The sequence below is a fragment of the Maylandia zebra genome, linkage group LG5, assembly GCF_041146795.1.
Source record: "Maylandia zebra isolate NMK-2024a linkage group LG5, Mzebra_GT3a, whole genome shotgun sequence".
In the NCBI taxonomy this organism is placed as follows: domain Eukaryota; kingdom Metazoa; phylum Chordata; class Actinopteri; order Cichliformes; family Cichlidae; genus Maylandia; species Maylandia zebra.
In genome coordinates this window covers 24,060,743-24,075,075 of record NC_135171.1, presented here as the reverse complement: position 1 = coordinate 24,075,075, position 14,333 = coordinate 24,060,743, and the positions used below count along the sequence as shown (strand labels likewise).

Sequence of the window (14,333 nt, the reverse complement as noted above, 5' to 3'; positions counted from 1 at the left end):
AGCACAGCCTTCCAACCTCAGACTGCACCACCACCCTAGGCTGGATAGTGCACATATAAGTGCCTCAATCAGCGTTTGTGAACTCGGCTGAATTGGAAGTATGTACTTCGAATCAAGATCTAGACTAACTTGGTTTGTGTATTTGTAGGAATGTTATGGTGCATTTTAATAGTTTCTAAGTAAAAGAATTAAAATGAGTTTTTTACTGTACTGTGTAAGTTCATGGGAACAAAATGAAAGTGTGTGAGTTTTATCACTGGAGGATTTATGCTGGAAAGTCAACCACTCATAGTTTAAAAAAAATCAAAATCAACTTAATTAACATCAACAATATTGTTTTTTATAATAATACAAGTATGTTGCACACATTAAATAGAAGAAACCATTGTGCCTTCCAGGCACATTACCTGCGAAAGCATGTGTGTAATTTACATTGCCTCCAAATATACGTTTCTGCTTTCTAACTGTAAATAACTGTCATCGTGAATGCTGTTGACTCAAATGATCCAAAATGGTTTGGGGTGCCTTTTTAAAAAAAATAAATGCTGCCATTGAACCTTATTTTTGACATTCTCACAACACGAACTCTTTTATCTTTGATGTTGTTTGAACTTATTAAAATGTATACAAGTGGACTTTTGTTTATGTGCTGTTTCATTTCTAATTTTGTGTAAAAAGAGGGGAAAAAAAGAAAATGACTTGAAAAATCATTAGCACAAAATAGCTCGGTCACGCTTCTTACTGAGAAAAAGCGTTTGTAGGTAGTCATTTATAAGAATGCCTTTATTTTGCATAGATTTTGCTTTTACAATTTCAGATGAAACACCATCCGGGGCGATCGTGGCTCAAGAGTTGGGAGTTCGCCTTGTAATCGGAAGGTTGCCGGTTCGAGCCCTGGCTTGGACAGTCTCGGTCGTTGTATCCTTGGGCAAGACACTTCACCCGTTACCTACTGGTGGTGGTCAGAGGGCCCGTGCCGCCAGTGTCCGGCAGCCTCACCTCTGTTAGTGCGCCCCAGGATGGCTGTGGCTACGACGTAGCTTACCATCACCAGTGTGTGGATGACTGGTTGTGTAAAGCGCTTTGGGGTCCTTAGGGACTAGTAAAGCGCTATACAAATACAGGCCATTTACCAGACAGCACACCATGCACTTTCTCTAAAATGTTTTCATGTATCACTTAGGTACTGTAGAATATCCCCAAGACTGTTAGGCTACAGTACAACATCTGTTAAATCTGTGTTCAGTAACATCACAGAAACACAAACAGAAACTGGTGATCACACACTCACCGCCCATTTTTGAACAGACTTGGCAAGGTGCTGCATTCCTCTGAGACTTTGGCCCATATTAACACAATGGCGTCACACAGTTGCTACAAATTCATCCCAAAGGTCTTCTGTTGGGTGGAGATCTGGTGACTGTGGAGACCATATAAATACACAAAACTCCAGGATCATTCTTGTCTTTATATGGGGACTATGCAGATGAATAGAGCTGCCACAGCCACTAGAGGACCCCCAAACTGCATGTTCAACCTCAATATATTTTGGGAGTTTGAAAATGACCTGTCTTTATTTGTAGCTGGCTCTATAGCCACGTCACGTGTTTAGTGAAGCACTTCTATGACTAAAAATTAAATTTAGGTTAAAAAAAATCAAGCTTCAATGATACAGAGACTGTGTCCTGTGTAATCACTACAAATTATTTTTTTGTTAGCACTTTGATATTTCTCTTGAAAAAAGTCTCAAAGTCTTTGTATTGTTTTAAATGTGATCTTTATGTTATTTGCACATCACTGCATTCAGTAATTGTTTACATTTTGTACAGCGTTTCCAACCATTTTGGAAATGAGGCTATAAGATGGGGAAAAAAATAAACGCCTTAGCAGGGAAGTCTTCTGTCCATGTGAACACAAAAAACATAACAAACAACAACTTTCCCTGTGTACAAGGCTTAGTTTGTCAAATTGAATTAAATAATGAATTAACAACAGGTGGTAAAATTTTTCTGTCTGATTGATACACTAAGTATCCAGCCTATATGGCAGAACAAATTCCTGGTTGTTTGCCGAGCTGGCGAGGAAGTCTGAGCTGTCAGTTAGAGCATTGGACTGTGGCTGGGCTGGAGGCTTTGAAGGGCACTCTGGCTGGCTGGAAGATTGGTTGATTGGTTGCAGAGGATAGGTGGGACCAACTGGAAAAAGAGAAGTTGGCATGAGATTGAAAATGCCATAAGATCTGTAATGTAAGAATCAACATTATCTAGCAGCAATGTCCACTCTAGTGTCTGATTACAGTTACTCAGAAGAGCAGAAAATGCAAAATAACTCTGCAGACCTTTGACACCATTTACTCAAGGTTGGTGTGCAGTGCATTTCTGCAAGAACTCTGTGTAAGCCTTGCAGCATTCAACAAACTGATTGCTTAGAATAATAATAAATCATTAAAAAATATATTTTCGATCGATCGATCGATCGATAGTGTTCAAATCCACACTCACTTGCATCCTGATACGATGGTGGTGGCGTAAATGGCTGTTCATAGCTGAGTGGTATGGTCATGAGCACAGCTTGATTGCCAGGCATAGCTGGGTAACCAGGGTGCCCTGGTACTGGCTGGTAGGGCACTCTCTGATAGGACTGAGGGGGTACTGGGTACTGAGGGTACTGCTGTGGATACTGCAGAGGTGTGGCAGTGACCAAGGTGTGGGTAGCAGCAGCCACCTCAGCTGTAAGCAAACAAATAACAATACATGAGAAATGTGGTACTTCTAAGTTATTTATAGCTTGGGTTGTTTTATGTGTATTGAATAATACAGCTATGATCTGAATTATTCAGGTGTGAGGGGGAAAAATTGCTTCCATAAACATTCTTCAACACTCACAGAAATAAAGATGATGAAAGACTGTTTAAAATTCTACTAATTTTATATCCTGTTTATGTTTTTAAAATCTGTTTATATCCAGTTCTTCTTGTACACATTAGGAGTTAAATGCATGGAACAAAGGTCAAGGAAACAGAAATCTCAGCTTTTGTTCTGACTATGAATACAGACCTCAAATTAATAAATTATAAATGATTAATGTAAACATATGCAACTCATGTCAGGTTAAATCCTCATAATATAATAATATCAGACATACACAGCAAATACATGCTAGCTTTACTATGTTTGGCAGCGTCAAAGATTGAAAAATTTGGGGAAAAGGCTGCTGTAATGGGTCAAAATTATCTCAAAAGAAATTCCGCTATTCTTTCTTTTTGTACACAAATATATGAAAAATCAACAAACATAAAGAAACTCCAGTTGTTTAATGTCAGAAAGACAACAGCATTGTTTAGGAAAAAGCACTCACAGATCAAGTGTTATGCACTTAATGAGACAAATGATACCACTTCTCCCACTGGAGTAAATAACTTTAAAAAGGCCTGGGAATCTTTTTGGACTTCCTAAAAAACTTGGAAGTGAAAGAGATAACTTATGGATAGATGTTTAATGACCCGGCAGTATTTACTTTGTTATATGTTCTAAACCAACTCAGAACCTTCTTTTTTGATTCGCACCACCTTCTGAAACACAAACTCAGGGTAATCAGGACCCTGCAACACCGGGCAGAAAAGATTCCCTCTGAGCCAGAAGGGAAAGAAAAGAAACACATGGGTACAGAAAGTTCTTAAAACATGTGGTTATAACAACAGAAATAATCACATTACATACGGAACAACACTGTCATTCCTTATGTAGCAGGTTTATCAGAGAAACTGCAAGCATGACATCCCAGTGCACTTCAAATCAAGCCTCACCCTCAGAAAAAAACAGATTGATCCCAAGGGCAAGACTCCAAAACACAAGCTAAACAACATAGTGTATGCTGTGCAGTGCAGCGAGGAGTGGAGAAACCAAACAGCCACTGCATAAATGCATGGCACAAAATCAAAGAGACACCTCAACAGTACAAGACTCTGCATCTAAAGGTCAAAGGTCACTCTTTTGAGGATGCCAGTGTTGACATGCTGCACAGAGAAGACAGATGGTTTGAAAGATGAGTGAAAGAGGCCATCTACGTCCACTGTGAGCGACCATCTTTGAACAGAGTGGGTGGCTTACAAAACCAAACTCTGCCACTCGCAATGCAGTTTTGACATCCCTTCAACGCGCTTCAACCCTGACATCTTGCATCAGGTGACCTCAGTAAACCACATGACAGGATGAGGCAAGGTCTCATACTGCTTTCACCCGAAACCTCTGGTGATAACGACGGAAACCTTTTTTACACCTTTGCTCATGTGATGATGCACATGATTAATAGTGGGTCAACAACCGTCCTGAGGGGCACCCCCACCAGAGTTACCTGCTCCACCTTTTGGTTTTAGAACTGAAGAATCCTCTTGGATGAGAGCGGAAACATCTTCACAAAACAGTTTGGAAAACTTTCTTTCCAAGCCCCTTGGACTACTGTGACCAGGATGACTGAGATCCTGCACAACCAAACGTGTTTTTGTCTTTATGATTATGTAGTTTTGAAGTATGTAGACTGGTATAGGATTGCATATTTAAATTTAAAGCCGATTGTTTGATTAATAGAAAGAAGAATATGTTAGTTAACATGGAATATCAGTTCCTGACGCTTACAGACAAAACAAACCCATTTGAATTTTCACAATCTAAATAAGCTCTCTGAAACATAAATTAAGGATTTATCATTTATATATTCACATCAAATAGGCTATTTAGACCTTATGAATTGATCTACAGTTCAAAATGTATTGTATACTCTTATTAGGAGGGAATTCATATTATGAAGACATACAATAAGAACATCATGTAAGGGTTAAGTGTGTAGAGAATCAGAGAAACACTGGGGATTCTTTATTATCATACTCAAAATATGAATTCATCTGTGTTTAAGTACAGTGAAAATGAAAGCATGAACCAAGAAAACAAAACTGGTGGGAAAAGAGGTTGTTTTCAACACAACATCAGTCATCACAACCACTTCCTGTAAATAACATTTATCTGATATTGCCTAGTTAAGAAAGTTAAGAGTTTCAAGGTTACAAATATATTAATGTATGAGGCAAACATTTCGAAAAGCTCATAACAAAGAAGAATTCATCACATTTTGTTATGTTCTAAAGCTGTGAAGATTTTTAAATAGCCTTGTTTGCTGATGGACATCTACACATAAATATCGACTAAGATCAACTCTTATGTGTTATCTTAAAGAATGAACAGCAAAGGTTTAACAGCGGGGCAGAAGAAACAAGATGCTCAAGACAAACTGGAACGTCTGCTGCTCAGAGGCAGAGCTGTTCATCCTTTGCACTGACCACAATTCATTTGCAGGAGCATTAAAAAAGAAACAGCAGAAACCACAACTAAGCATAGCACACAGTATGTTCACACCTGTCATTTCTATTTATATTCTGGGAAAAATAAATAAAGCTCACTATGGAGGGTTTATAGTGAATGCAGCATCAATGCTAGCTCAGTGGGTGTTTTAATAAACCAAAGTGAAAATGTTCTATCGTTTTGTTGCTTTCAGTGGAAATACTGAAGTCAACATTGGTTCCAATTTCCCCACACAGTCTCTGGCAATTTACTTCCTTAAAAAAAAAAAACAGCCACAAATCACAAATTTCCATTTCTTTTTTTTTTTTTTAAATTTCATCTGTTAGTTCACATCTGAATTTTATTCAGAATTTTTCAGAATTTGAAAGAAAATAGTGAATTTTTCAGGATGACTTTCAGTAATTACTGAGTGTGGTGAATACAGGATGAACAGATATAAACGGCAGTTTCCATATTTCCCATAGGTATAGAATAAGTGTATGATGAACTGAATTATTGGTTGTGGTATTTTGATGACATTTAACAGAAGAAGGGAAAAAAATAGACACGCACAACAAACGACTGCTGCACCCACACAGCTGTTTTGAAGCACCATAAGAGGTCACTGAAAAAGCAAAGGTTTAGTCAAAAAGAACCTTAATGTCAAATGAGGAACTTCACAGCTCAGCAAAGTTAGCAAATCCTCTGTATGTATGTTATTACCCTCTGTATGATGCTGTGATTTTGACACGTTAGATCAGTTTGTGCTCTGTGTCTCAGTTCTTGTGTTTCTTGTCAGAGCAAACCTCTGCAGTAATGAAAGTCATGTGGTGGGTGAGCCAACAGACTTCAAGGGTAGCGTTTCAACCCTGTTCTCATGCAGGTGACCTACAAATGTGCAACAGCACGTTGCTCAACATCTTCACCTGCGTACAAGCTGTCGATAACTATTAGGAGTGATGTGGGTCAGGGTGAGCTTGTTCTCAGAGTTTGCAGACATACTTCATCTGTTTGAGTGTGACTGATATTTCAGTTTTGTGTATATTTTATCATGCAGACAGGATGTAAAATCCAGTATCTCTTTTATTTTTCAGTGTTTGACTCGTTTTTTCTGACATGGTGCTATTCACTAACTGAGAACATTCCTCCATTCAAAGGAACTGGGCTGCCATTTTTATACAACTAGTACTGGTTTCTTTACTACTTGTCACTTGTTGTGCTTAAATACTGTTCTTTAACATAAAATTGAGTGACTCCTTACATGTTTCAGATCATAACTGACGTGGTTTGAAATAGTTCTCGACTTAGTCTGGTCCTGAATTATATGAGCAGATTTCCTAAAGGAAAATTTGAGGGACTCAACCTTATGGATGGTTGGGGGGGGGGGTTTGGAAAGACCCCAAGTTGCTCTCTGATGCAATTGGGTGCGATGGTTCATGCGTACACTGGCATGCCTACCTTTGTTTTTATGACAGCGCAGACCTGTTCGCAGAGACTTTACATCACAATGCTCAATGCATCTCCAGCCATCCATGTTAACATCCACAGCAGAGCGTAATCAATGCTTAACAAATTCCCTACCACACATACACGTCCACACAAAAGAAAGTATCAGCTGTTGGCCATGGAGTACTTACAGTTTGGATTGGCAGCGCTCCTGCACAGACAGCTGCAGGTGAAGACACAGCACCAGAAGACAATGCCGAGTATAACATAGAGTAAGTTAAAGTCATTCATGACAGCAATAACAGGGAGAAGTGGAAGTGTATGATGGGAGTTCAACCTGAAAAGAGAACAAAGAAATTATTGTGCAAAACATTAAACAGAAGAAGAAATTGTTACATTGAAAAGAGTCATATTTTAACCAGCTAACAGTTTGTATAGGGGTGGTGTCAGTGTGTGCTCCTTCCTCAGTCCAGTCCTGTATGATCTTCTGACAAGAGCTGCTTAATATCCTGAAAGTTGAAGTCTTGTACTCCTTATACTTTTGTTTTGATTCTTGCCTGGCTGACTGTCGCATAGTTTGTTCTCACTTTTCATTTTGACTCCTACAAGATACCTTTAAATATTACTGGGAAAGGCACTTTCCCCCCCTGACTTTTATGGAGGCCCTCTTTAGTAGCCTGGAGAATAACAGTGTGCAATTTTCAGTACTTCCAAGCACAATGAAATGACAATAGTTGAAATAGCACAACCTGCACTAGATAGAGGTTGCTACATGCAAACAAAAAACTAAATTCAATGTATTTTAAGTCATATCAAGGCCAGGAGGAACCCTGTCTGTTGGATTGTGTGTCCACAGGTGTTTGTACTTTGCGCCGTAATAAAATGACGGTAAAAGGCATCCAGGTCTTACCATGCAACGACTCTGTGAATGCACTGGAGAAGTGTAGTGGTAGAGTCCTCCGTCAGGAATGAGATATGTGTGTCGACTTTTTATTCTCCCTTAAGATTATCGTGCCATAACGCTGCCCAGAGCAGCTCTGCTAACAGGTTATGGGCCCAGAGCAGCAGGAAAGAGATCCTAGAGATCCTGTAACTGCCAAAGGAAGGGCAGCGTTTCCTGGAAAGCCGCAGGTTACCGGCAGGTGTTAAAAGTTTGGCACGATTGAGTGAGTAAGCGTTTTTGTGCATCATGAGCAGATGCACGGCAGAGTCGGGCAGTCGATATTCCCGTTTGCAGTTTGATGGAGATGAAAGGAAATATGAGATATGGGAAACGAAGTTCCTTGGTCATCTCAGACTACAAGGTTTGAAAGATGTCATCTTAAAGGCTGAGGGTGATGAAGAAGCCGATGGTGAAGATGATGACAAAAATGCAGAAGCATATGCAGAGTTGATACAATTTCTGGATGACAAAAGTTTATCGTTAGTTATGAGAGATGCAGTTGATGACGGACGGAAAGCCCTAAAAATTTTGAGAGGTCATGATGCAGGAGTGGGCAAGCCAAGGATCATAAGTCTGTACACCGAACTTACTTCTCTCACAAATGAAAAGAATGAAAGTGTGACGGACTATATTATCCGAGCAGAAGCAATTATCACAGCGTTAAAAAATGCGGGTGAGTCATTAACTGATGGACTTCTGATCGCAATGATAATGAAAGGTCTACCAGAGAGGTTTAAACCCCTGATTGTGCACGTTACACAGAGCGAAGCAAAAATCACATTCTCAGAGTTTAAAGTAAAACTCAGAAGTTATGAAGAAACCGAGAGAATGCGTGCGGCTGTAACTGATGACAACGTAATGAGGACAAAAGTGCAATTAGACCAGGATTCTACTTCATGGCGAGCAGATGACCGAAGATCAAAGAATAATGAGATTGTGTGTTTTAAATGTGGACTAAAGGGACACACTGCAAGAACGTGCCGATCCAGAGTATGGTGCAGTTTTTGCCGGAGTAGTACACACAAAGATGCGACCTGTAGAAGGAAGCTAAGACGGGATGAAGCGAGAGGGGTTGTGGAGAAGGACTACGCGTTCAGGACGGGCTCCGAACCCCAGAGGGTCCCGGACGGCGGCCAAGAGATGCTGAATAACCAGCTACTGGTGGATACGGGAGCGACGTCACATATCTTTACGAAGATCGAGAGTTTTAAGACTTTTGATGACACATTTCGACCCGAGGCTCATTGTGTAGAGTTGGCTGACGGAAGGCGGAGCAGAGGAGCTGCAAAGCGGCGAGGAGATGCTGAGATAAGTATGATTGACAGTAAAGGACGCAGTCACAAGGTAACATTGAAACAAGCACTCTACATTCCATCGTTTCCACAGGACATTTTGTCAGTAAAAGCAGCTACTAGTAACGGAGCCACTGTGGTTTTCAAACACGGGGACAGTTTTCTTAAACATGTTGATGGAACAAAATTCCCTATATATGAACACGAGAGACTGTTCTTTATAAACACTGTGCAAGAGTTTGAAGAGAAATGTAATGGATGTTTTGATATGCAAACCTGGCATGAAATTCTAGGACACTGTAATTATGAGGATGTTCAAAATCTGCAAAATGTCGTTGATGGAATGGAAATTAAGGGTAAAATCAACAAAGACATGCAATGTGAAGCCTGTATACAAGGGAAGTTTACTCAAACTAGGAACCGAGAACCAGATGAAAAGGCCAGGGCAGCATTAGAGTTGGTACATACGGATTTAGCTGGTCCGATTACGCCGAACTCGAAAGAAGGGTTTAAGTATGTTTTGTCGTTTGTTGATGATTATTCAGGTGCAACATTTGTATATAATCTGAAACACAAAAGTGATACAACTCAAGCAACTGAAAGATTTATTGCAGAGGTGGCGTCATATGGGAAAATCAAGTGCATTCGTTCTGATAATGGAACTGAATTTACAAGCAGACAGTTCAGAGATTTATTAAGTAGACACGGCATTAGGCAGGAAACTTCGGCGCCATATTCGCCTCATCAAAACGGAACAGCAGAGAGGAACTGGCGTACACTTTTTGACATGGCGAGATGCATGTTAGTTGAGAGCGAATTGCCAAAGTCTTTATGGCCATATGCAGTACAAACCGCGGGAGTGATTCGGAACCGATGTTTTAACAAACGCACAGGTCAGACAGCGTATAAGATGTTAACTGGAAAAAGACCTGATCTTTCTAGAATGAAAAAATTCGGATCATTGTGCTATGCTTATAAACAAAATAGGGGAAAGCTGGATCCAAGATGCGACAAAGGTGTTTTCTTGGGATATGACAAAAATAGTCCAGCATATTTGATCTATTTCCCAAAAACCGGGAAAGTTGAAAAGCACAGATTGATAAAAATACTAAATCCCGCGACAATGGATCAACAAACACAGAGTGATCAGATGTATGAAGATGAGGTTTATGAATCCAGAAAAGATGGTGAACCCAAACAGACGAAGGATGAGGATATTCCAGATGGTAGTGAACGCAGTCAAACTGAGTCCGAGGTTAAAACTGATGATAAAGTAGATGCTGGAGCTACACGTTATCCATCCAGAATCAGAAAGAGACCTGATTATTTGAGTGATTATATCACGGATGTGAAAGAGTGTGAAAATGAACAGATGCAAACCAGTGTTGATTATTGCTACAGATTGTTGTGTGAAATACCCACATCATTTAGCGAAGCTATTGTGTCAAGTGAGTCAAAAGAATGGGAAAGAGCGATGAATGAAGAAATCCAATCCCTTAAGGAGAATGACACATTTACTTTAACCACTTTACCAGAGGGTAAGAAAGCAGTGGGGGGTAAATGGGTTTATGCCGTTAAAAAGAACTCAGACGGATCAGACAGATATAAAGCTCGATTTGTGGCTAAAGGTTTTAGTCAAACAAAAGGAGTTGATTATGAGGAGACTTTTTCACCGACTGCTAACTTATCGAGTGTGAGAGTTTTGATGCAGAAAGTGGTTCAGGATGATATGTTGGTTCACCAGATGGATGTAAAAACCGCCTATCTACACGCACCAATAAATGAAGAAATATATATACAACAACCAGAAGGTTTTGAGACAGAATCAAGTGAGACTAATAAACTGGTGTACAGACTAAAGAAATCACTTTATGGGCTGAAGCAATCGGGTCGTAACTGGAACCAAACCTTACATGACTATTTAAGCAGTTGTGGATTTAGACAAAATATTGCTGATCATTGTGTATTCAAAAGAAACTGAAAGTGAAAAAGTAATCATCATAGTGTGAGTGGATGATTTACTCATTGCAGCTAACAATGAAAATGTGCTTTCAGGCGTGAAAGAAATGCTCTCTTCTAAATTCCAAATGAAAGATCTGGGGAAACTTAACCATTTTCTAGGAATAGATTTTCTTCAAGAAAAAGAATGTGTCAAAATGTCACAGAAAATATATATTGAGAACATTTTAAAGAGATTTAACATGCAAAACTGTAAGCCAAGGTTAACACCCTGTGAACAGAAATGGACTCATTCTGATAAATTCGAGACATTACCAGATGTGAGGAGATATCGTGAAGCGGTAGGATGTCTTATTTATCTGAGCTATTGTACGCGACCTGATTTAAGCTATGTTGTCAGCAAACTGTCACAACATTTCAATGCGCCAACTGTTGATGATTGGACAGCAGTGAAACATGTTCTGAGGTATCTAAAAGGTAGTCGAGATAAAGAACTGTGCTTTAGGAAATGTTCAAGTGGAAAACTAGGTCTACAAGCATACAGTGATGCAGATTGGGCATCCGATGTTTCTGATAGACGCAGTATGACAGGTTATTGTGTAAGCCTAAATGAAAATGGTCCTTTGATATCATGGAAAACCAAAAAGCAGTCAACTACAGCACTATCAACTTGTGAAGCCGAATACATGGCATTAGCAGCAACAGTTCAGGAATGTATGTATTTGACTTATTTGATTCAAGATCTTGATGAGTTTGAGTATGAAATACCTATGATATTGGAGGACAATCAGGGAACAATCGCTTTGTCAAAAAATCCAGTGAACAGACAAAGATGTAAACACATTGATGTGAAATATCATTTTATAAGGTCAGCTGTACATGAAAGGAAAGTGCTCATTGATTACTGTCCAACTGAGTCAATGGTAGCAGATATGATGACGAAACCAGTTTCAAAGTCTAAGTTAGAAAAATTCTCTGTATTTGTGTTTGGAATGTAAGATGTTTTTTCCGGAGGATTGTTTTTCCCCAACCTGTGTACAAGTGGGGGTGTTGGATTGTGTGTCCACAGGTGTTTGTACTTTGCGCCGTAATAAAATGACGGTAAAAGGCTCCGCCCACTTCCCATCCAGGTCTTACCATGCAACGACTCTGTGAATGCACTGGAGAAGTGTAGTGGTAGAGTCCTCCGTCAGGAATGAGATATGTGTGTCGACTTTTTATTCTCCCTTAAGATTATCGTGCCATAACGCTGCCCAGAGCAGCTCTGCTAACACTGTCAATCCTCCAGCAGGCATGTAGAGACACATAGTTTAGGAAAGTTAGCGATAATGTGGGAAACAATCGAACAAACAACAAACCCCCACCACCAACAACAAAAACAACAACTGTGGCTCAACCTTTAGGTGGACTTCAGGTTTCACGTCCTGTTTCTCAACACCAATCGGAGTTTACAACACGCATGCACACACACACCTCTCTGTTCCTCTGCTGTAATTGCACATAGAGAAAAAGGGGAAAAGGGAACCATTTAAAAGAGAAATGATTTACCTTACACGACTGTCTTAAGGGTGATTTATTATAGATTGCAGGATAAAATAGAAAAATAAACAAAGTTGCTATTTTTTTTCTTGTTCGACTTGACAAAGTGCTCCTCGTTTAAAAAAAACAAAAACAAAAAAAACATACATTTAAAGGACAGGAGATGGAAATATCATATAAAAGAATTAGTTATTAGTTATGACGATTCACTGCTCAGCGTTGGTTGTAAGAGGTTGTTGATTAAACTTGAGTTCCGTTTCAGAGGCTGTGGTTCTGAGCGCTGCTGAACTGCACGTACAGAAAAATAAGGTGGAAACCCCCCCCCCCCAATGTTATAGTGTTAGTGAAAGGTTTAAAACACAAACGGTAACGTTAAAAAAAAATAACCTCACTGGCATCGCACCAATAACGGACTGCTTTTATTTTCGGTTTGAAGCCAACATCACAGACTGCATGAGACAGATGAGCTGATGCTGACAAGAACAACAAGTGTTTACAAATTTAAATGATCAAACTTACCGGATACACAAGGGGACAGGATCACACACAAAGCCAGCAATGACAGTTTTAGGGAAGTCTGGTCAGGAACTACTGCTGCAAAGATCTTCTAAATGTGCCACCTTGCTCAGTTCATGTCCCAACCCACTTTTTTCATTCACAGACTATTTATATTCATGATCTATAAGTACGTTTTTATACACGGTCTTTATGAACAACAATGAGGTCACTGGGGACCGGACGTCGGTATTTATTTCATTTTCATCTTTAATATAATAATATTAGTAATAATAAAGATTATTATTATTATTACTGAAAACAAGACAGTAAGAATTGGTAGGCTGCTAATCGATTACTAATCGGCTTTTATTTTGAAAATACTCTTCAGCGCGGTTTGCGGAACCGGGCCACTTTTATTTCAAGTGAGGAAAGAAAGAAAGAAAGAAAGAAATCATAGTAAGCTTAACAGGTCGATTAAATTTTCACTTTAAGGATATTCCACGAAAGAAAGTCAAGACAAACACAAAATGAGTTGTCACAGCCGATTTATTAGTGCAAAGCCCTCTGGGTTAACCAAAGAGCCTCAGGGTAAATTCTCAAAAATGCTAAACGTGAGCGGAAAATATTTGGGGGAGAATTATTTATTTATTTATTTATTTGGGGGGGGGTGTAAGTGAAAGACGCAGTCAGTTGATTTCAATAATTATCACACAACACACAACAGGGGGTAAATTACAGAATTGAACACATCCAATAAGGGAGCGAGTGGTGTCCTAACAGCAATAATACAGTGTAATCAGCACCCAATTTAAGATAAACGAGAGGAGGCTTATTTTGTCAAACTGTTTTTATATGTGCTGGTAGGCGAAAAACAACTTGAGGTTTTAAGGAAAATGAATCCAGAATAAACCCTCAGTGATGAATGTTTCACTCTTTGTTTCCAACAGACTTAGAAGGTAATCCACACAAATACAGAGGGGAAAAGGTTTTTCTAGGAACTATAGGTGACACCACAAGAAAACAAATAAACTTTTCTTCAATGAAAAAAATAATTTTCATAATAAAAGAATATAACAAAATAATAAAAGAAGTTATTAAACTTCACAATCATGCCCAAACTGCAGTAAGTTCTTTTTTTCTCACTTAAACAACTGAAAATAAAGTGCTCTGCTACTAGAAAGAGATTGAAAAGAAGTTCCTGTAAAACCAACTGAGATACTTTACCTTAACAAACAAAAACAAGTGTTATTGTTCTCACTGATGCAGCTTTACTGTCCCAGCATTTCTACCTTTAGCCACTAAAATACATGAACCAAGTTACTC

The 14,333-nt window shown here is 39.2% G+C and overlaps 1 protein-coding gene across 3 annotated transcripts; it reads right to left on the bottom strand.

Moving 5' to 3' along the window:
- Positions 1–1,773: 1,773 nt before the first annotated feature.
- On the bottom strand, positions 1,774–13,141 carry LOC101480181 (uncharacterized). 3 transcript variants are annotated; one of them, XM_076884072.1, is made up of 5 exons: positions 13,032–13,136; positions 12,371–12,461; positions 6,971–7,116; positions 2,502–2,729; positions 1,774–2,195 (listed from the first exon to the last, which is right to left on the bottom strand). In XM_076884072.1, exons 3-5 carry the CDS (start codon positions 7,068–7,070, stop codon positions 2,026–2,028), a joined length of 498 nt encoding a protein of 165 aa, XP_076740187.1. In that variant the 5' UTR covers positions 7,071–7,116; positions 12,371–12,461; positions 13,032–13,136; the 3' UTR covers positions 1,774–2,025. The 3 variants fall into 3 exon arrangements, with proteins under 3 accessions (XP_076740187.1, XP_012773925.2, XP_014268363.2); XM_012918471.4 differs by lacking the exon at positions 12,371–12,461 and having other exon boundaries at positions 13,032–13,141; XM_014412877.4 differs by lacking the exons at positions 12,371–12,461; positions 13,032–13,136 and adding an exon at positions 7,690–7,872.
- Positions 13,142–14,333: the final 1,192 nt, after the last annotated feature.

What these genes read in the sequence shown, in the direction of transcription:
- LOC101480181 (XM_012918471.4), bottom strand. Translation starts at nt 7,070, where the DNA reads ATGAATGACTTTAACTTACTCTATGTTATACTCGGCATTGTCTTCTGG. An exon ending in GAGCGCTGCCAATCCAAACT is followed by an intron (nt 2,730 to 6,970) that starts GTAAGTACTCCA and finishes GTTTGCTTACAG; the next exon opens with CTGAGGTGGCTGCTGCTACC. An exon ending in ACCATCGTATCAGGATGCAA is followed by an intron (nt 2,196 to 2,501) that starts GTGAGTGTGGAT and finishes CTCTTTTTCCAG; the next exon opens with TTGGTCCCACCTATCCTCTG.